Source organism: Nerophis ophidion, linkage group LG24, assembly GCF_033978795.1.
Source record: "Nerophis ophidion isolate RoL-2023_Sa linkage group LG24, RoL_Noph_v1.0, whole genome shotgun sequence".
Lineage (NCBI taxonomy): Eukaryota > Metazoa > Chordata > Actinopteri > Syngnathiformes > Syngnathidae > Nerophis > Nerophis ophidion.
Window position 1 is genome coordinate 29,688,069 of NC_084634.1, and position 22,877 is coordinate 29,710,945.

At 37.9% G+C, this 22,877-nt stretch overlaps 1 protein-coding gene across 6 annotated transcripts in view; it reads right to left on the reverse strand.

Moving 5' to 3' along the window:
• Positions 1-22,877, reverse strand: part of lama2 (laminin, alpha 2) — a 522,186-nt gene that overhangs the window by 162,216 nt on the left and 337,093 nt on the right. For all 6 annotated transcript variants that reach the window (XM_061886159.1, XM_061886158.1, XM_061886155.1 and 3 more), the window contains 7 exons: positions 20,246-20,350; positions 19,965-20,108; positions 5,956-6,132; positions 5,704-5,889; positions 5,284-5,402; positions 4,092-4,209; positions 145-297 (listed from right to left, as the gene is read on the reverse strand). In XM_061886159.1, the coding sequence (XP_061742143.1) occupies positions 145-297; positions 4,092-4,209; positions 5,284-5,402; positions 5,704-5,889; positions 5,956-6,132; positions 19,965-20,108; positions 20,246-20,350 (1,002 nt within the window). The remainder of the gene's footprint in view (positions 1-144; positions 298-4,091; positions 4,210-5,283; positions 5,403-5,703; positions 5,890-5,955; positions 6,133-19,964; positions 20,109-20,245; positions 20,351-22,877) is intronic.

The window sequence follows — 22,877 nt, forward strand, 5'->3', positions numbered from 1 at the left end:
GAAGCTACCTGGCATATGGCTGCATGACACACACACACACACACACACACACACACACACACACACACACACACACACACACACACACACACACACACACACACACACACACACACACACACACACACACACAGAGAAATGTACCTGGCATATGGACGTGTCAGGGTCACAGGTGGTCGAGTGGCCGCTGCACTGGCACTGAACACAGCTGCCCATGCCTACAGCAGTGGGAACTCTGGAGGCCGGAGCGGAGGCATGAGTGCCACTGCGGAGACGGTAGAATCCTGCCGCACACTCCTGAACAGACAAATCAGAGGGCGATAACACGAGTAAAGCTTTTTAACGAGATAAAAAGTCCTATCAGATATTTTTCTATGTGAATATGTATTCCCACATTCATAATAAAATGTGAATGATAATGGAAGCCCCACAGAGTGGAGACAACAGCACTCATGGACTCATAATTATCCCAAATTGCTCTTTGTCAATGCGACTGTTGACCTCGCTCTTTCACACATGCAGCCAATTAAGGGTTATTCCCCTCAGTAACTTTTGAACACGCACACACACGCACTAGCAAGGTGTGTTCAGCAATAATTAATGAAGTCCATTTAAAGAGCCATCTGCTCCCCCTTCTAGCACTAAACGCCCGTTTTAGAAATACTTTAATAACTACAGCAGCTACAAATAGGATGCCCATCTGTCGACAAAGACCAAAAACTTTGTTTTTGTTTTGAGTTAAGCTCCTCTTTATTATTTGACTTTCATTCAGCGCGTTGTCAGGTTATAAAGATGGATGTTCCGCTGCGCTCTTAGTAACCAGCCGGAGCATTTTTGAAGAAAAAAAAATAACTGCTAAATTGACGATGCAGTGTGGAATTGGAGCGGTTTGCTTTGGTGTATCAAAACCTCTTTCTCCAAAATTCTCATTAAAACTGAAGATTGGCTCACTCGTCTTTCGGTGGCTTAAGAGTTGGAAGTGAATTGCTTTGACATAAAATGAGAATGGAATTGAAGGGGTGCACGGAAAGGCCTAATCTGACATCAGCAAAATAAAACAACTCTTCTTTAAACGATTCTTTCCTAAAATAATCATTTATATATGGTGGGCCGCCACATACATATTTCAACAAATACATTTGGTGCTATATGTTTGCCCTTGCTCGTAAACATATTATAACATAGTGTTTCTTAACATTAGCCTTATGATGGGACACAAAAAAAATATCGGTTTCTTAGCTGTGGTCTGTAGCAGTACTCAGTTGTAATACACTTTTCCACCACTTGTGGCAGTAATGACAATATCAAACAACAAAAGAAGTCTGGAGTTATAGCCAGAAGTGTCTTAAGCGCAAAACGTATGACTAAAGGGGTCAAGTTGTATTTTCATTTGTACTTTAATTTTATCAGCAGTTTATTTAAGAAACATATTATTTATTATTCATTTAGTTGGAATGTATTTATTTTAGCACTGTGTAGTTGTAAGCAAATGTACTTTTTAAACATATTTAACCCAAAACTGATGTTTTGAAAAATACTGTTATGTATAAGGCAATCACTTACTGGAATCGACTTCCACAATATCTGGTATCAATCACCAGTAGAGTGGGTTTTAAGAATAGACTAAGAGGAGAAGTATTGCGGGAAGAGATTATTCTAGATTGTACCAAATGTCATAACTGGTTTTATTTATTATTGACTATTTTATTGATTATGGGACAAGCAGTAGAAATTGGAGTGATGGTACTTTTTCGTCACTAATTGTTTGTCTTTGGTACACTAATGTGTATATTACAGGCCATTGGTTCTTTGTTTTATTTTTGCAAAAATATAAGTCTATTTTTATATTGCTCTTTTTATCTTCGGTATGAACATTGTCATGTAAACTCAAAGTTATTGCTTTTTTTGTTATTTGTTGTTGCTATTTTTGTATTACAGCATTTTATTATTGATCATGTTGTACTGCATTGTAATCTTTTGTTTTGTGATTGTGTGATGTTTTTTTGCCTAGACCCCAGGAAGAATAGTCTCCACTGCGGTGTAGACTAATGGGGGTCCTTAATAAATCAAACTTTTCAACGGTCCCTTCTTTTACAGTATATTTGATTAGTATTTATTTTATAATGAGCTTGACCTAAGCCTTGATAATGATCTATGTGATTAAAACATGCTTTCATAACATTTGACAAGGTGTATCCTGTTAAACTGTAAGTAGATATAATTATTGAATTAGATATAATTATTGAATACAATGAAAATCAAGAGTAAGACAACTAATTCAGTGAAAAAGTTGGGCCCAGAGATCAAAAGGGTTAAGAACCCCTGTTATAACACAAAAGGGGCCTTATGGATCAAGCTTGTGTACGATTCCTGCAGCACATGGAAATTTTAACCCGCTAGTGATCGCTCCAAACACCAGAAAGAAGCGTCTATTTTAAGGGGGCTTAACCTGGACGTGGCATGTCAAGTCAATTACTGTGATCAATTCCACGTTGATTGCAATGTAAGGAAGAAATGTGGTTGGCTTTGTGTGTGCACTCACTTAAATGCATGTACGTCTGAATTTTTACCGGTGTACATACTTTTCTGGATTGGAACATATGTGATTTTTCAATGAAAAGCCATGTATGAGGCCCCTGGTCTTCCCGGGTTTAAGAAGACAGAGCAGGAGGGATCAGTGTTGCCAACTTAGCCATTTTGATGCTGTATTTAGGGAAATGTCACAGCCCTTTATTGACTTTTATGAAGCTAAATTAGGTTTTACACTAGAAAAAAATCAACTTTGAAACTGAAAAATAAAGTTTTGGTTTTAAATTAAAAAACTAGATCGGTATATTTAAAATAAAAATAAGTGCATTTTTTTCAACTTAGGTCCGTTTCATTGGTTTATGTCAAACATGCATACATTTGCAATATGATACATCACATATATTTCACAAGGGGCTCAGCGATATGGCTGAAAACTTAATCACGACATACATTTATTTTATTGATTTTAATCGATATTTGCTGATATTTTAATGACTTATTTAAGCCTGAAAATAAATAAAGTAATACAACTTCCAGCTTACCAAGGGTGATATTTAGTTGTCTGGTTGCCGGGTGGAAAAATAGTTGCAGTAAATTTGAAGGTAGTTGTAATTTGGAGAAACTAGATGGCGGTAGATTATAAACTATTGAACACCACACAGGAATATGGGAAGGTGATCATTAAGTGTCAGGATGTTTCTACACCGCCTGCGTTAAAACCAACAAAATAAAAGACAAGCTTATGTTATCGAGTTGATATAACAAGATATCAGAGTTTCTCTTCTCACTCCATCCAGAGAATCCATAGCGAGACAGAAAGACGGCACAACCAAACTTGGTAGTTGATACTGTGATGCCTCTTAGCGTGTCCCTCCCAATGCTCAGTGACACTTTCTGTTTCCTGTTTAGCTGGGTTCCCAGAGCCCAATATAATGAAACATATCTTGCTTTATAATTTCTTCCGACCACAAACAATGAATATGTATTGAATGTTTTATCGAACACATTTTTTATATTGATATCGATTATGTGTCCATCGCGATATATATAGATATTGTTTTATCCGCCCAGCCCTAATTTTACAATATTTGAATTTTCTCGTTACATGTCTGAAAAGGAGTAGAAAAAAAGTGCACCTAACTATATTTTGAATGAACCAATGTATTTTTAAAAATTCCACATCAAAAGTTGAAGTAATTTTTTTTCAATTACAAAAATCCATCCATCTATTTTCTACCGCTTGTCCCTTTTGGGGTCGCGGGAGCTTATCTCAGCTGCATTCGGGCGGTAGGCAGGGTACACTCTGGACAAGTCGCCACCTCATTGCAGGGCCAAGTACAAACATTTTGGTCCTATTTTAGTTCAATACTTACAAAAAAACCCAAATTAACTATAGGCGACCAACGAAGTAAGGACTTTGAAATAAAAGTGGGCTCCGCCCACATCTAGAAGCACTCACAGTTGTAGCTCCATCGTCATTGGTGGAATTGTATAAAAACCTACAATACATATTACATTCTTAAGAATGTGTGTGTGTTTGGTTGTGTTAGTAGTGAACATACCTCACAGGACAGGCCAGAATATCCACTTGGACATTCACACTTTTCTATTTCATAAGCTTTCTCACTCTCCTTGGTGGGCACACCTTCTTCTGCCACAGTGAGACTGATCTCAGAAATCCTGAGATGGAAAACAAAAACACAAATGTTTTTATACGACAGGCATTTTTTTTAATTACATTTTATAGTGAGTGCATGTGTGTGTGTTAATAATCACATAGATTATTATCAAGGCTTGGGTCAGGCTGATTATAAAATAAATACTACTTAAATATACTGCAAAAGAAGGAACTCATAAAAACTAATGAACAGTACATTTCCAACAATTACACAGTGGTAAAATAAATACATTCCAACTAAATGAATAATAATAATAGATGTTTCTTAAATAAACTGCTGATAAAATTAAAGTACAAATAAAAATACAGCTTCACCACTTTAGTCATAATTTTTGCGCTTAAGAAACTTCTCTGACTTTAGGTCCAGACCTCTGTTGTTTGTTTGATATTGTCATAACTGCCACAAGTGGTGGAAAAGTGTATTACAACTCAGTACTGCTCAGTTGAGGAGTTATGATTTACATAACTCCCCGTTGCCTCAAGAAAGCAAAAACCATCACCAAATACAGCACACACCTTGGCTACCACCTGTTCCACCTTCTACCATCGGGCAGGCGCTACAGGTGCATCAGAGCCAGAACAAACAGGCTCAGAGACAGCTTTTTTCACCATGTTCAACTCTAACTTATAATAATAATTCACCCCTATACAATATCCTGCCCTAATACCCTACTGTGCAATACTACCCTTCGAGTGCAATACGTCCGACACTGATTGTTATTTATTACTTCGGTACTCTTGTCTTGTTCTGTATATTGTACAGTATTTTGTATTTCTACAGTGTTTTGTATATTGTACAGGGTTGCTTGTTATTTTTATTGGATCGTAGTCTATTTATTTAAATTGTTGGTTTTTCCTTTATTACTACCTCTCGTGTTATTTATTTTACCCCATATTTGTTCCCACAACCGCACCTTAAGTTGGAGTATTTAATCTCGTTATATGCAAATATAATACCAATAAAGTCTATTCTATTGTAATACGGAGCACACCTAAGAAACAGATATTTTTTGGCGACCTAACAAAAGGCTATGGTTAAGAAACACTGCGTTTTTGAGCAAGTGTGTGAGTTTTACCGGCTGTGTCTCATTTGATTGCCATGCGACGCCTTAATGAGGATGTAGTCCACGTAGAACAAAACGTCCATGAAGTCCTGGCGGGTCATGGAGCGTCCATCTGCATGCTTCCATTCGTGCTGTACTCACACACACACACACACACACACACACGCACACACACACACGCGCCCACACACAATCACACACACATGCACACGCACACACACAATTATTCAGAGTTTAATTGTGTAGCGCTTAACCACAAATGCCACAAAAGACTTTACAAACCACCACAATATTCCCTAATCTGAAACTACATCCAGGCAAGGAAAAACTCAGAAAGCCCAAAATTGATAAAAGAGGAAACTTTGGGAACCGCAGAATTACATCCAAAATGCTTATTAAAAGTTTGTTGTGGTGATAAAAACCGTAGCGTACCTCTGTCATGTCAATCTCATGGCGTGTGAGCTGACCAATCAGGAGTCCCGCTACATGGCGTGTCATCACAATGTTGTGGTTAGGACCGCCCTTAACGATGATCTGAGGCTCGTACGACAAGACACCGGTTTCATCTCTGGCCTCGTAGTAGACGGCGTACTTCAACTTTCCCCCGTATGCTGTGATCTAAAGAAAAAATAGTCACAACACATGTTGTACCTTTATTATGAAAACAAACAATCAACAACAGACCATGGAGCCTCTGAACTGCTGCGGGAGTTTCCAATAATAAGGCTCGGAAAGAACGCTGGTGACCAGCTCAGAATGTGCGAGGATCTCAGGGTGCTGGAAGGTCACGCCTGTGCTGGTCTCAACAATGTTCGATTTATCCACCAGGGGCAGCACAGTCTGCTCGGGCCTCAGCGTTAACTAAAATACAAAATAAAATGTTAATGCACCCTTTTTTTTTTTTTGCATACTTGTTGTTTGAGCCAATGGAGAAGCACCCTAAAAAAATGTTCAACAGTTCTTGGCTTACGTGCCTTAAAAAAAAAAACAAAAAAAAAAAACTGACTCAGACAAACGTCATTTACTAACTAAACAAAGAAATTCACAAAAAAAAAGTAACTAACGAAAGAGATAATTAACTGCTTACAAGTAAAACTAAGAAACAAACTAAAGTAAAAAAAAGTAAAACTAAGAAAAAACACAGTCAGTTGTGCCTAAATATTGTAAACAATGCAAGAAAAGCTGCAGTAAAAATGCAGGATATAAAAAACTAAAACTTCCAAATAATAGTAAAATATGTAACATATTCCAAATAATAAGCACATGAATATCCATAATGAATGAAGAGTGAAAAATACTAAATAATTAAAAAAACTAACCAAAAAATACTACTATTTAAAGAACCTATTTAATTGTGCATAAAATTGTTCCTATTAAGATTTTTTTACGAAGATTTTATTTTCTGCTTTTAATTTGAATTAGGATTAATTTTAATATTTTTTATTTTAACTTTTTGTAATTTTCTTTAAGTTAAAATACTCATGATTGTCACACACACACTAGGTGTGGCAAAATTATTCTCGGCATTTGACCTATCACCCTTGATCACCCCCTGGGAGGTGAGGTGAGCAGTGAGCAGCAGCGGTGGCCGCGCCCAGGAATCAATATTGGTGATTTAACCCCCAATTCCCAGGCTGATGCTGAGTGTCAAGCAGCGAGGTAATGGGTCCCATTATTATAGTCTTTGGTATGACTCGGCCGGGATTTGATCTCACAACATACTGATCTCAGGGCAGACACTCTAAAGCACTATGCATTGCCTGTGCTCTATAAATAATCTTGCTTTACTTAGGGATGGGTACATTTCATATAGGGTATCAATTCCCAGTACTTGAGGATCGGAACAAATAGTTGACGGGTTTTTTTGGTGCATTTGTGTGTTCAAAGTGTTAAAAATTAGGGATGTGAATCTTACAACAACTCATGATTTGATTTGATTCCAATTCTTGGGATTCCAATTTGATTCAGATTCAATTCATTCCATCATCATCATCATCATTTATTTTTATTCCTTTCATGAAAATGCATATTTACAAGCCACGTACAATTGACACTGTCATTGTTTTTTTTGTTTTTCTTTCTTATACATTTCCATGATCAGAAAGGAGCAGATGGAAGAATTATATTCTTATATTTATCTGCCCCTTTTTTTAACACAAATTACAGTATTTTAGATGAATTATAACTGTTCCCTCCACCAACACCCAAACTCCAACATACTTTTCCATTTTCCTTTAAGCACTTTCACAATGACACGTCCAATCTAAATCAGAACTCAGTTTGATATAATTTCAGTTTTCTCTTTTTATAACTTTTTTTAAATACAAATATATTCTTACAGCTTTTTAAGTCTTTGTTTAGAGAATTCCATGCTTTCACACCAACAACAGACAAGCACATTTGTTTCAAATTTGTTCGCGCTCTTGGATGTTTAAAGTCATACGGCCTTCTGTGGTTCTCATCTTCAGATGTGAACACAAATAACTTTTGTATGTCCTTCGGAAGAACTTTATTTCTCGTTTTGAACATCATTAATAGTGTATTCAATTCTACAATGTATTTTAGTTTTAGTAATCCTGACCTAATGAAGAGTGGATTTGTATGGTCTCTTTATCCTACTTTAAAAATGATTCGAATTGCTCTTTTCTGTGAAAGAAATAAAGGCATTATGTTGCTATGATATGTATTTCCCCATATTTCTGCACAATAATAATTCCAAACCAATACTCGCAATATAATATTTGGTATGAAGAGATACAACTATTTCAAAACAGGTTACATGGTGTAAAAGCCCCTCTAGTCTGAAAATATATGACCATAAATCATCTAGAACAGTGGTTCTTAACCTGGGTTCGATCGAATCCTAGGGGTTCGGTGAGTTGGTCTCAGGGGTTCGGCGGAGCCTCCGCCGCGGAGGTCGGGACACACCCGACTCATCGTGTGTATAGAATGTTCTCCCTATCTGCGTATTATGTATACGGCAACCTCAGAAGTCCCACTAATTTTGTCAGAACGGGGGCTATGATGTGGTTTGTTTTCCCGGAATGCAAAAGAAGGTGACGAGACATGGCGTGAAGGTAAAGACATATTTGAATTTATCAATAAAAAAAAGTGCAAACTAAAGGCGCGCATAAGGCGGAGAACAAACTTGGCTAAGAATAAAAACTACCACTATGGTAAAACTTTGGATATGAAACAAAAGACTCGCTAAACGTGACATGAATAAACAAAACTTACTTGGAAGGAAATGAGCAGAGCGATATATAACCAGAGTGAACAGAGCATGGTTCAACAACAATGACGCCAGCCCGACTGCCTGGCAACTACAAGCTTAAATAATAGTGACATAATTACCACAGGTGCGTGAGTCCTAAACAAATCAGGTGCGTGAGTCCAAATGAGTACAGGTGAACTAATCGGTCGTCATGGTGACAAAACAATGGAGCGTAAAAAGGAACTAAAAAGAGTCTTAAACCAACAGAACATAACTAAACAGAACGTGACCAGAGAACATGACAAATTTGCAGGTGTGTAATTTGTTGTGAGTTCATGCTCTGTGTTGGTTTTGTTCTTTGAACAAAGTGATGTTCATGCACAGTTCATTTTGTGCACCAGTAAAAAAAACATATTTTTGTCTTGAATTTGATTTTTATTTATTTTTTTTTTTTCACTAATGAAGGGTTCGTTAAATGCGTATTTGAAACTGGTGGGGTTCGGTGCCTCCAACAAGGTTAAGAACCACTGATCTAGAATGTCTTTCTAAGAACTGATTCCTAGAAAAAATATTTTTTTATTTACTCTTTAATCGATTTAAAAAATGATGAATCAATTTAGAATCAGAATAAATAAGAATCGCAATTTGACTGTAAATCGATTTTTTCCGCATACCTATTAGTAAATGTTGATGGTTAAACTCATTTTAGCTCAGGGGCCACAATGAGGAAAATCTATTCCCAAGTATGCCGTACCTGTAAAATCATGGCATGATAACTTAAAAAAAATGACTACTTCCGATTGAACAAGCACAATCTAAAAATATGCCTATAATTTTTTCCCCAAAAAAATTTGCAAACTTGCATGTTGCGGTTAATAGTATGCCATCCTCATTTGTTGTGATTTATAATTTCTGAATGAATGATAATGTTCTTCAGTCTAACAGAGTTTTAAAATGCTCCTATTGGTGTTAATTTTTAATCTATCAGAAGATGTAATGACAAATTTCTACCGCTTGTCCCTTTTGGGGTCGCGGGGGTGCTGGAGCCTATTTCAGCTGCACATGGGCGGAAGGCGGCGTACACCCTGGACAAGTCAACACCTCATCACAGGGCCAACACAGATAGACAAGACAACATTCACACTCACATTCACACACTAGGGACCATTTAGTGTTGCCAATCAACCTATCCCCAGGTGCATGTTTTTGGAAGTGGGGGGAAGCCGGAGCAGAACCCACGCAGTCACGGGGAGAACATGCAAAACTCCCCACAGAAAGAACCCGAGCCCGGGATTGAACTCAGGACTACTCAGAACCTTCGTATTGTGAGGCACAAGCACTAACCCCTGTTACACCGTGCTGCCAAAATGCAATGACTAATATAAAAATCAAATTATTATACATATTGGTTATATTAAAATGTATATATTACCACTTTATATGGAATTTAAATAAATTGTGTATATATAATATATATATAAGTGTACAAATGTATATGTTTGATTTAAATGTTAAACTGTGTATATGAGACGTGTGCTACATATATGTTGCTTATATATTGTTTAAAAAAAAAAAAGTATTATAAGTGAAGCATGTTTTAGATTTTATATATTTTGAACCTTGTTCTTGTTGTGATGGGGTAGGTTTATATAAGCGTTGCTTCAACCTACACACTTTCGGCTCAATCATTGCTCAAATGAGTGTTGTTTTTTTTTTTGCTTTTCTTGTTGTTGTTCTTTGTTTTATGTGAAGATTGCCGAAATAAAATACATTGATTGATTGATTGATTGATTGAATTACAGGATGATATGAATTTTAATTTACCCATTTTCCTCAACTGATGTACTAACATCATGTGGTTTATTCTGTACATAAGTAGCATCATCTCCAACAAAACTTGTGAATTTGAACTTATTTTAATAATCACACATGAAGTTAGAGGAGGATACATATGACTTCAGCATATGTTTGTGCGCCCGCATAATATGTACCCAGTCCTCTATCTCAGTGGTTCTCAAACGGGGGTACGCGTACCCCTGGGGGTACTTGAAGGTATGCCAAGGGGTACATGAGATTTTTTTTTAAATATTCTAAAAATAGCAACAATTCAAAAATCCTGTATAAATACATTTATTGAATAATACTTCAACAAAATATTACTGTAAGTTCATAAACTCTGAAAGGAAATGCAACAATGCAATATTCAGTGTTGACAACTAGATTTTTTGTGGACATGTTCCATAAATATTGATGTTAAAGATTTATTTTTTTGTGAAGAAATGTTTAGAATTAAGTTCATGAATCCAGATGGATCTCTATTACAATCCCCATAGAGGGCACTTTAAGTTAATGATTACTTCTATGTGTAGAAATCTTTATTTATAATTGAATCACTTGTTACTTCGAGAAAGACCACTACAAATGAGCATTATTTTGCATTGTTACATGGTTGAATAAATCAGAAACTGATGACATAGTGCTGTATTTCATTTCTTTATCTCTTTTTTTTTCAACCCAAAATGCTTTGCTCTCAATAGGGGGTACTTGAATTACAAAAATGTTCACAGGGGGCACATCACTGAAAAAAGGTTGAGAACCACTGCTCTATCTTAACAGGACACATAGCTCCGCCCCCTCTGAAGTCATGGGCAATCTGGCTGCAGGGGATTCAAATAATTGCTATTGTGACATCCAGAGGAGACATTTAGAACGTTTTTTTTTTCATTTAAAAATTTCAGCTCATTTTTATATTTAGCAAACTCATCTCGCGGGCCGGATAAAACGTGTGCGCGGCCCAGATCCGTACGTTTTACACCCCTGGTATAGGCTGTGGTGTGTTGCTTTAGCCTGGATGTGCCTGTCTTTTATTTTGTTAACTGCTTAACCTGTAAGTATTGTATTTACTACACACCAGTTGAATTATTGTAAAGAGCTTCTAAGTTGTAGTTTTCATCATCAATTTTAAGGGGTTGAAATTGTTAAGTAAAATCACTAATGTTATTAGTAGCACATGTACAGCAAATCCAGTTTAAATTAGCATTGAGCTAGCGCATTTCTGCGTGGAGATTTACTGTACTTTTGAGCGCTTTGTCACGCCAAATTTCTTCCCCCCTACAAAAACCTTCCCCCCGGAAGAAACTATTTGAAGGACCCCAATGAGGGTGGAAGGACCTTAAAGCAGCCCACACAGCTGCCTGATTTAAAAGCATTATAATTGGCTGATTGTCATAGGTGAAAAATAACGGTGAGGAAAAAATATTAGCATTTCAGCATGCTAACCTTTCAAGCTATTTTTGTTTCGTTAATTTTGCAGCTGTAACCCTTAACGGTGAGGAAAAAATATTAGCATTCCAGCATGCTAACCTTTCAAGCTATTTTTGCCTTGCTAATTTTGCAGCTGTAACCCTTAAGAGTCATATAACTTGGTATTGTCACGCCCTCATTGGGGTCCTTCAGGCATTGGAGGGGCTGTCACGCCAAATTTCTTCCCCCCGGAAGAAATTTGGCGTGACAGCTTTCTTCTGTTGTTGGCATGGAAAATTGTTAATATTAACCAGAGGCAGTCCGTCAGAGTTAAGGTTGGGTACCTTCAGATTTGAACTGATACGGGACCAATTGCCAGTACATAGGAATCGATACTGGTACTCAACGGTACCAATTTTCTGTACTTTTGTGTGTGTTGATAAATATTAATTGTTTTTGATAACAAAATCTCATTTTTTTGCAACATTTACAAAAGAGCGGATTATGATTAGTCAACTTTTAACATCTTGTTTCTGAGTCTCATTTGCAAATATGACATGAAGTACAAGATGCCAGATAGCAGTGGTGTATGGTTATTGGAGTGTCCTTATGGTTTTTGTTGCGCCCTAAAAAGTGTTAGTACTGTATGTATTGTACTTATTACACACCAGCCGTTTGACAGTAACATGCATTATAGTTGTACTTTTCATTAATACACTTGAAGGTGTTGAAATTTGCCATGTAACATTGCTAATGCATTTCAGTAGCAAACCATTAGCAAAGCCAATGTATGTTAGCATCAAGCTAGCGCATTTGTAGAACATTTGAACCATACTTTTTTTTTTTTTTTTACATTGGAGCGTTTGAGTTGGTATTAAAAATTACAACATTACCCAGGACTTGGAGAAGGCATTCGACCGTGTCCCTCGGGAATTTCTGTGGGGAGTGCTCAGAGAGTATGGGGTATCGGACTGTCTTATTGTGGCGGTCCGCTCCCTGTACGATCAGTGTCAGAGCTTGGTCCGCATTGCCGGCAGTAAGTCGAACACATTTCCAGTGAGGGTTGGACTCAGCCAAGGCTGTCCTTTGTCACCGATTCTGTTCATAACTTTTATGAACAGAATTTCTAGGCAGTCAGGACGTTGAGGGGTTCCGGTTTGGTGACCGCGGGATTAGGTCTCTGCTTTTTGCAGATGATGTGGTCCTGTTGGCTTCATCTGGCCGGGATCTTCAGCTCTCACTGGATCGGTTCGCAGCCGAGTGTGAAGCGACCGGAATGAAAATCAGCACCTCCAAGTCCGAGTCCATGGTTCCCGCCCGGAAAAGGGTGGAATGCCATTTCCGGGTTGGGGAGGAGACCCTGCCCCAAGTGGAGGAGTTCAATTACCTAAGAGTCTTGTTCACGAGTGAGGGAAGAGTGGATCGTGAGATTGACAGACGGATCAGTGTGGCGTTTTCAGTAATGCGGACGTTGTCCCGATCCGTTGTGGTGAAGAAAGAGCTGAGCCGGAAGGCAAAGCTCTCAATTTACCGGTCGATCTACGTTCCCATCCTCACCTATGGTCATGAGCTTTGGGTCATGACCGAAAGGATAAGATCACGGGTACAAGCGGCCGAAATAGGGTGAGAAGCTCTGTCATCCGGGAGGAACTCAAAGTAAAGCCGCTGCTCCTCCACATCGAGAGGAGCCAGATGAGGAGGTTTGGGCATCTGGTCAGGATGCCACCCGAACGCCTTCCTAGGGAGGTGTTTAGGGCACGTCCAACCGGTAGGAGGCCACGGGGAAGACCCGGGACACATTGGGAAGACAATGTCTCCAGGCTGGCCTGGGAACGCCTCGGGATCCCCCGGGAAGAGCTAGACGAAGTGGCTGGGGAACGGGAAGTCTGGGCTTCCCTGCTTAGGCTGCTGCCCCCGTGACCCGACCTCGGATAAGCGGAAGAAGATGGATGGACATTACCCATAGGTAGTTTGGCTGAGTCCACTCTCAGCGCCGAAGAGCGTGATGTTACGCACAACAAAAGTAGCGTAACATTGCATTGTTGGATTTTACATGCCTTTAAAAGTATCGAATTGGGTACCAATCCCTTGTACTTATACTAATAATTTACTAACATGAACATGTTTGGGGCTCAATCATGCCCCCAAAAAGTCTAATCCTGTTAGAGCAGTGTAGTACATGTTCACCCAAAAATGACAAATGTGGGGATTGCAGTGGCAGTTAATAAAAACAAGCAAGGTCAAAGTAATATAAACGTAAAAAAGCGGGAGCAGTAACCCCTGATGTCACTCGGTCTATTGCCGTGTGATGTGTGAATAATATGAGAGTTATTACGGTGAGCCTGGAGTAAATCAAAGTGCTTTTCATCTTCCCCGTCTCCCCATTTTATTTGTTTTCATTTCAGCGTTCCACGAGTGATATCAGTGGTTCATTATTGACTGTGGGATACGGTTGACTGGAGTGATTTTAAAAATAGATTCATTATTTACCGAGGTTGGTATCCTTTTTTTTTTAATGTCCCGACTCCCTATGGTGTTGATGTGAGGATATGGTGTGAGGTATTGTTGAAGTGTGCATTTGCTCGGAAAGAAAGGATGTGAACTCTATTAAGGTGATGCAGATAGGACGTACTGGCTGCATAATAAGAGATTGCTTATTTCAATCTGATTATAACAACGTGTATTTAATACCAAACATTTACACACAGTGCTTCAATCGTGTGTGGTTATTTATACTTACCGTAATATTGCTTTTTTTTTTTTGAAGATAGAAGATATCCACGTTTAGGCCTTTCATGTACACATTTTACCTATCATATTTCCCAAAATAAAGACCACAGTTTTAATGACACATGCCTCATTTAACCACTGTGTACATCAGGGGCGCTCACACTTTTTCTGCAGGTGAGCTACTTTTCAATTGACCAAGTCGAGGAGATCTACCTCACTCCTATTTATAATTTATATTTATTTATTTATGAAAGAGACATTTTTGTTAACAAGTTAATGGTGTTTAATGATAATACAAGCATGTTTAACACACATGGATTCCTTTCTTTCATGAAGACAAGAATATAAGTTGGTGTATTTGATTCTGATGACTTGCATTGATTGGAATTAGACAGTGGTGCTGATAACGTCCGCATTTTCAAATGGAGGAAAAAAAAAGTCCTCCTTTCTGTCCAATATCACATGAAAGTGGTTGGATTTGGCATCTTATTTGTCCAACTTGCATACTCGTTTTTAAACACTTTGTTATGAGAGTAGCATATGTGTGTGGCCCTTTAATGTCTGGCAGCAGGTGAGTGACGTCAGTGACTGTGCGGGTGGGCAAGCAAGTGAGAAAGCGGTCGCTGAGGGCGGGGGAGAAATACTCCGTAGCTTGCTAGCTTGTGCACGCTAGCTTTCTGAGACTCTTATTTTGTTAGCACAGGCAGGATGAAACAGGTCTTTTATGGTGAAGACAGGAACTGTGCAGTCGGTCTTTAGAGTTTTGACAGTAGGTACGGAGTCTCTAGAAATAAAATGTGTTTCTCTGCGTCCGCCCTGTTAGTGATTTTTTTCTTAAATATGAGCTCGCAGCAGCCAGCGTCATCTCACAAGATCCTCGGGTGCTGAGAATGTCAAACAACTGACGAAAGTGAAGTCTTGGTATGATTGATGATTGCTCATTTTTATGTATATTTTTTAATGCCTGGCTTGAGATCGACTGACACACCATCCGAGATCGACCAGTTGATCGCGATCGACGTAATGGGCACCCCTGGTGTACATTATCTACTTAAAATAAAAGCTGCATCTCAAATAGATGCCTCCTTTTTGTCTGTTATTTTTGATCAAGTATAACTTACATATGATAACATGATAAAAAACATGCATTAATGCAAACAAAAAGCCTCCACCTAATGGTCACTTTACCCTAACAGTTGACACCTTCGCCAATTGACTAAATAACTGCCTGAATTAGGCATACTTGGGTAAATGACATGGAATTTTACATTTATAGGAATATTAACACTAAATTCTATTTGTTAGAGACGTGTGCAGTTAATTCCCAAACTATAAGTCACTACTCTTTTCCTATGCTTGGAAACCTGTGGCTTATAAAACGGGGGGGCTAGCAATTTATGGATTTTTCCTTCCTGATGGCCATAGAAAAATTGCTTTCATTAAACACATGCAAAAACATTGAAATATTGTTTGTGCTATGGCACCTTCTTTTGGACGAGTTTCCTCACTGCACGTGCTGCGGGGTGAATGTAAATTCTTTCAACTGGAAGTCCAAGTGCCAATCCGTCTACCAGTCATCCATAACGGTTCTACTCGTGTGGATTATTCATTCATCACCTCAAGCAACGTTTGTAAGTTTTACAACACAACTAAAACAATTCTGACCTACTAAACAGCCCCATGTGAGATTTCTGGAGCAGTGTTTTCATGCATATTTGTACGTGCTATCGTAATGTAATGAAGCTAGCTATGCTAAAACATTTAAGAGTGTCTGTGTTAGTATCATTAACTTAAACTGGCACTTTTTTTGTATTGTTTCAGTGTAACAAATTCCTCAGTAATTTCACCAAAACACCACAGTGGAGTTATTGTGTCTGTTTAGCTGATTGAAGAGCTTGCTTCCGCAGCTAGTGGGTCCATGACAACGACTTCTGTTTTGTTTTATAACCCCTTTTACTGCCCTGTTACAGGCACAGTAGCAATCTTTGGGCACCTCACGATTCAGTTAAGATTCAGGAGCTACAATTTGATTTAAAATCGATTATTGATGCATCTTAAATTTATGCATATTGATGCAGTTTTACATTTATTTTCACTGAATAAACATTCATCACTTATAACTTTTAAAAACAGTGCATTTGTAATTAGAAACAGTTGAATTAATTATCATTATATTTATCAATTTAATGGAAATATGTGCAAAACTGGAACCTAGTGCCCTAAAAAAAGGAGCTGGTCAGATCTTTGGGTGAGGTGACTCACTGCGGTCAGCCAAATTTTAGAATTGTCTGCCTTACTTTATATACAATGAATAAATAATCAATTATTGATGTTTACTAATTGATTTTACAATCGGCCATGTCTGAACTGCGATACATGTAAAGATCTATTATTTCCCCCACATTTACCATTTGGAAACAAAGTATTTTAAATATTTGTGTAAATAAAAAATTTCACAACATATATATCTGTGGCTTACAGTCCACTCATGCTAATATATGGAAAAATATTTATTTCACTAAGACTTAGTGGGTGCGGCTTATATCCTGGCACGCTTTATAGTCCGGAAAATACGGTAATGTAACAATATGCTAATGTTAATTAGCAGTTATGGATGAAACAATACTGATGCATCGATGCAATATGAGTAAAATATACAAGAAGTGATACTCTGCCCCTGCGTGTCTGTCACTTTAAGAAAAAAACATGCGACAGCTGCTGCGTCATTTAACTATGAAGCGCCAAACTGTGTTTATCGGAAAGCGCTTCATTCGGCTTAGCTCTTACAGAAAGAAGAGTGGCGTGCCGCGTTTGATATCAGTTGTCGGCGCCATTATCGATCTTAATGGAACCAAGAAGAAGGAATTATTCCAAAGTCTGGAATCATTTTGATCCATAGCGCCAAATAACGTAAATTATCTTCTTTCCGGGTTACAATTAGGCTCATTGACTAGTGTCGTGTTTTGTAGTCCTTTTTGCAAAGCTATTTGTTAAAAATAAAACAATAGTTGCAGGTGAAAAGACGAAACAACTTAGTCAGTGCAGTGTCAATACAGTGTGTGGCACACTCACTGAGCCATCATTTACTGTACCAATCACTATTAATTAGCGTGGTACTCTCATAATACATACAGTATGACAGCGGTGTCAAAACTTTTTATACTGAGCGCCGTTTACTGAAAAATCTAAACATCAACGGGCCATTTTGACATTTTTCATTTTCAAAACCAAAACAATATATAGTTGTTGTTTTTTTTACCATAAGGGCTTCCCTCAAGTTTGGGTCTCAGTCATAAAAATGATATAAATAAGTCATATTTTTTCTTTTTTACTTTTTCATTCAAAGCTTGAATCAACACATCAACTTAAAAGTTTGTAATGCCCTTTTTTGGTAAAACCACAAAATATGCAACATTTCCCCTCCCCAAAAATTCAAAGTGGAATAGTTGTAGTTGAAGCCTTGAATACATCAATAATTATTAACAACATTGATTTTAATTCATTATTATTTTTTGAGCAATTATAGGTTGCTTTTTTTAAATCCCACTAAAATGATGGGGGATACAAAAAGGCCTCGTTCATAAAAGTGTTAAAAAGTATTCTTAAATGTGTATAGTTTTTTTTGTTTTACTTTCATCGTTTAATTCTCTAAAACAACTACAGAACAATCCATTGTTTATAAGTTTTTATGATTTGTTTTTTGTTTTTGTTTTATGCCATTGTATCTTTGTTTTTAATGGCAAAGACACAAAATATGTAATATTTCCCCCAAAATTTTTCAAAGTGGAATATTTGATGTGAAGTCATTGGAGCTTTGAATAAGTAAATAAATCATAACACATTGATTTTGATTCATTGTTATTTTTTGACCAATGACTGCTTTTGAAGAAAAAAACAGCCAGTTTTGCAGCTTTGTGTTATTAAAGTCAACATTGCAACATTTCCTAATTACATTTCACCGTTTTGCTTTTTTATTCCACTTTTTTATAGCATTTTTACTATTTTTTTACCGGGCAGGTAAAATACTATTTGCGGGCCACAAATGGCTCCCGGGCTACACTTTGGGGACCCCTACAGTATGACATGTACTGTACGTGTTACTGGTCCCCACGTTAGTGATATGTCTCATAACTTAAAACCATCAGGCAATTTTTATATGTTAGGCAGTGTTTCAATACCTGGATAGAGTAGACAAAAAAAAAATATATTTTCATTAGTGCCATATAATATAGAATATAGAGCAGGGGTCTCAAACTCAATTTACCTGGGAGCGACTGGATGCAAAAACTGGGTGAGGCTGGGCCGCAAGCAAAAATTTCTTAAAAAAATCTAACATGCACTTTTTAATGAATTCACCTTCTTTGAATGGCTTTCCCGCCCAAGCATATTTGCCAACTCTTGCGATCTTTCCGGGAAACACCCGAATATCAGTGCCCCTCCCGACAATCTCCGGGGCAATCATTCTCCCGGTTTTCACCTGGACAAGAATATTAAAGGCGTGCCGTGATGGCACTGCCTTTAGCGTCCTCTACAACCTGCCGTCTCGTCCGCTTTTCCACCATACGAACAGTGCTCCGGCCCAGTCACATATTGTATGAGGCTTCTGCAGACCCACGGAAGTGACTGCAAGACATACTTGATCAACAGCCATACAGGTCACACTGAGGGTAGCCGTATAAACAACTTTATCACTGTTACAAACATGCGCCACACTGTGAACCCACACCAAATAAGAATGACAAACACATTTTGGGAGAACATCCGCACCGTAACACAACATAAACACAACAGAACAAATACCCAGAATCCAATGCAGCCCTAACTCTTCCGGGCTACAATAGGGGGCGGGGGTGTATATTGTAGCCCGGAAGAGTTAGGGCTGCATTGGATTCTGGGTATTTGTTCTGTTGTGTTTATGTTGTGTTACGGTGCGGATGTTCTCCCAAAATGTGTTTGTCATTCTTATTTGGTGTGGGTTCACAGTGTGGCGCATATTTGTAACAGTGTTAAAGTTGTTTATACGGCCACCCTCAGTGTGACCTGTGTGGCTGTTGATCAACTATGTCTTGCAGTCGCTTACTGCGTCTACAGAAGCCAAATAAAACATGTGGCTGGGCTGGCACGCTGTTTGTACAGGTTGTAGAGGAGGCTAAAGGCAGTGCCTCCACGGTGCCCCCTTAATATTGTTGTTTAGGTGAAATCCGGGAGAATAATTACCCCTGGAGGGGCACTGAAAATTGTGAGTCTCCCGGAAAATTTTACGGTATACAAGTATGACACTGTAAAGCGCCATTAATATAAAACTTGCGGGCTGCACCAAAATAAAATTTTCATATTAAGGTGCGGCCCGTAAAATAAAATGTCGTGGGCCGCGTGTTTGAGACCCCTGATATAGAGTATATAGTTCATTCATATACATATACCATAACCAATAATATGTAACTAGACTATAGAACGTCACATGTTTTATATGTTAACATGCACTTAAGAGAAGGTTTGAACTCACCCACATCCTGATGAGTCCCTGTGCTTCACTGCAGGAGTGTGTCAGGCCGTAACAGTAACATTTACTGCAACCCTGTGGGTTTCTCACCGACAACCCGAATGTGTCATGCCTGCAGCGGTCACAGTAGTCTCCAATTACGTTTTCCTTTAAAACAAAAAAAAACACATTTGTGTGCAGTTTCACGTTTTCTATAATTTGCATTTGATAATTAACTACAAATATAAATTAAATGGATAATAAAAGCATAAGGTGACAGATATACTGTACAGTACTATAGGTACCTTGCAGCTACACTTCCCAGTGCGATCTGCGCAGGCACAAACTCCTCTTTCCAGGTCACATGTCACGCTGTCTGACCCAAAGACGTTACATGTGCACGCGGTGCACTGTGGGGAATGCAACAAAAGTCATCACAAATCACTAAAATACAAACATTGTCTAACAAGCAAACAATAGTTAGCATTCTCCATAGTTAACTAACTAGCAGGTGACGTCCCTCCACATAGAAATTTCAAATTTTATTTCAGACAATCTGTATTCAACGCCGCTTTTAAGTCACTAATCCTTACCTCCATGACAATAAACTACACGTAATATTATCACTGGAGGATGTGGAATAGCTACACATGCAAACTAAACACCATAGGAGGATATGTCAACAGCAAACTGCTAAACTAACGTATTTGAATGTAAACAGATGTGGGCAGATCAATAAAAATATTGACAGTAACCACCACCACCACTTGTGGCAGTGATGACAATATCAAACAAACAGAAGTAGTCTAAGGCTAAAGTCAGAGAAGTTTCTTAGGCGCAAAAATTATGACTAATTCGGTGAAGCTGTATTTTAAATTTTATTGACAGTTTAGTTAAACATTATTTAAGTATTAATTTTATCTATTCTTTGCACAACATAATTATATGTAAATATATTTTTTTGTCAGTCATTTATGAGTCCATCCTTGTACAGTATCTTTGGTTAACAGTTATTTTTCTAATCAGCCTGACCTAAGCCTGAGGTTTATGTGGTAAATAAATAACTATTAACACATGGTTTCATATCATTTCGGAATGTTTATCCTGTAAAACTTTAAGTAGGTTAGATATAATTCTTGAATACAATTAAAATTAGGGTAAGATTATTATTTCAGTGTTAATATTTGAGTGGGCCCCAGGACCTGCTATAGTAGAAAGGATGGGCCTCGAAGTCAAAAAGATTAAGAATCTCTGGTCCAGACAGAAGAATAATTGCTAATTATATTTTAACAGAAGTGTAGATAGAACATGTTACAACAGAAAGTTATCAGATATTAATAGTAAATTAGCAAGTATTATAAAAATAGACTTGATCAAACAATACAACCGGATATGTTGTCACATTTGTTAGCAGTAGGGCTGGGCGATTATATGACTGCGATCGTTGATCGGAATTAATTTGATATCGATCACGGTGATCAGCTGTTCGCATGTTCCCTAGATCAAACATGGCGGAACTGTCTTTTAGAAGTTACTTCGGTAGTTAATAGTCGGGAAGCAACAATGCTCGGTGAAATCCTGCACGCAACAATACACCTATATTGACCATGATCAAGTTTGTGTCTGTGAATGTGTGTGTTTGTGTACGTCTGCGTGTGTTTTTGTTAAAGTGTTTGTGAGCGGCCATCTTGTTCCACGATGTGAAAATCAGGCTCGTCACAACATTATTAATATTCAATCAGTGTTGTGCCTCTTCCCCCTTACACAGCTGGAAGTCTAGCCCAGAAAAATAAAATAAAGAAATCAGGCCCCGCAGCCACGATAGGGACAAACGGTAGAAAATGGATGGATGGATAGATGGACTAACACAGCAGCTTTGGTGACAGGCTTTAGTTTCACTATCTGCTGCAGCGCACCAGTAATCCTGCCCTGAATGCGGACTTGAAGGCAGTCACAGAAGTCTTTAATTAGTGACGACTGAGAGAATCAACACACCCACTAATTTAATCAGAAAAAGGCATTTTTGTATCAAAAACATTTTTATCAGACTTTTTGTTTGTGTCTGCAAAGATTCAACTCCTCTGATCCATCCATCCATCTTCTTCCGCTTTTCTGAGGTCGGGTCGCGGGGGCAGCAGCCTAAGCAGGGAAGCCCATACTTCCCTCTCCCCAGCCACTTCGTCCAGCTCCTCCTGGGGGATCCCGAGACGTTCCCAGGCCAGCCGGGAGAGTTAGTCTTTCCAATGTGTCCTGGGTCTTCTGATACAACTACTGCAGACCCTTTTTTTGTTCAAATCATTTTTGAGTTTGTGGATAAAAAAAATGTTGTTCCTGAAATAATCATTAAACTTGTTTAATGTGTTGGTACACATTATTTTCACAGTAACTCAAATCGAAACTGTACTTTAATGTACTCTTATTAAACATAAGATACAGTATTTTAGTTTTAAAAAACTCCACAATCTGGGTCATCGCTTGCCGTTTGCCTGAGAACTGGTGAACGCATTGATCTATACAAGTAATTAAAGAATACAAACAATTAAAATTTTTTTTAGGAAATGTTAACTTGAAGTAAAAGTCTTGTAGTATTTACAACACCAATTATACTTTGTATACTGTAGAATTTTTGAGAAGATAAGCAAAAAAACAGAAGAACAGGAAAAAAATGTGTCTTTACACCCAAGAAAAGCAAAAAGGTGGTCTTAAAACCAAGGTTAAATATATGAACAAAATGACAGTTGTCAGCTGTTAGCATGTATTACCTCCATCAAACATGGTGAAAACTTATTTTACAAGATACTGCAGTATTAAGTAGTAGGGTTGCAATGGTACTCGCTATAACCCTTCAAGGGACAATCCGACTTTAACGTTTTTGAAAAAAATCGTGATATTAATCGAAATCGGATGATATGAATATATTATAATATATCATAACTT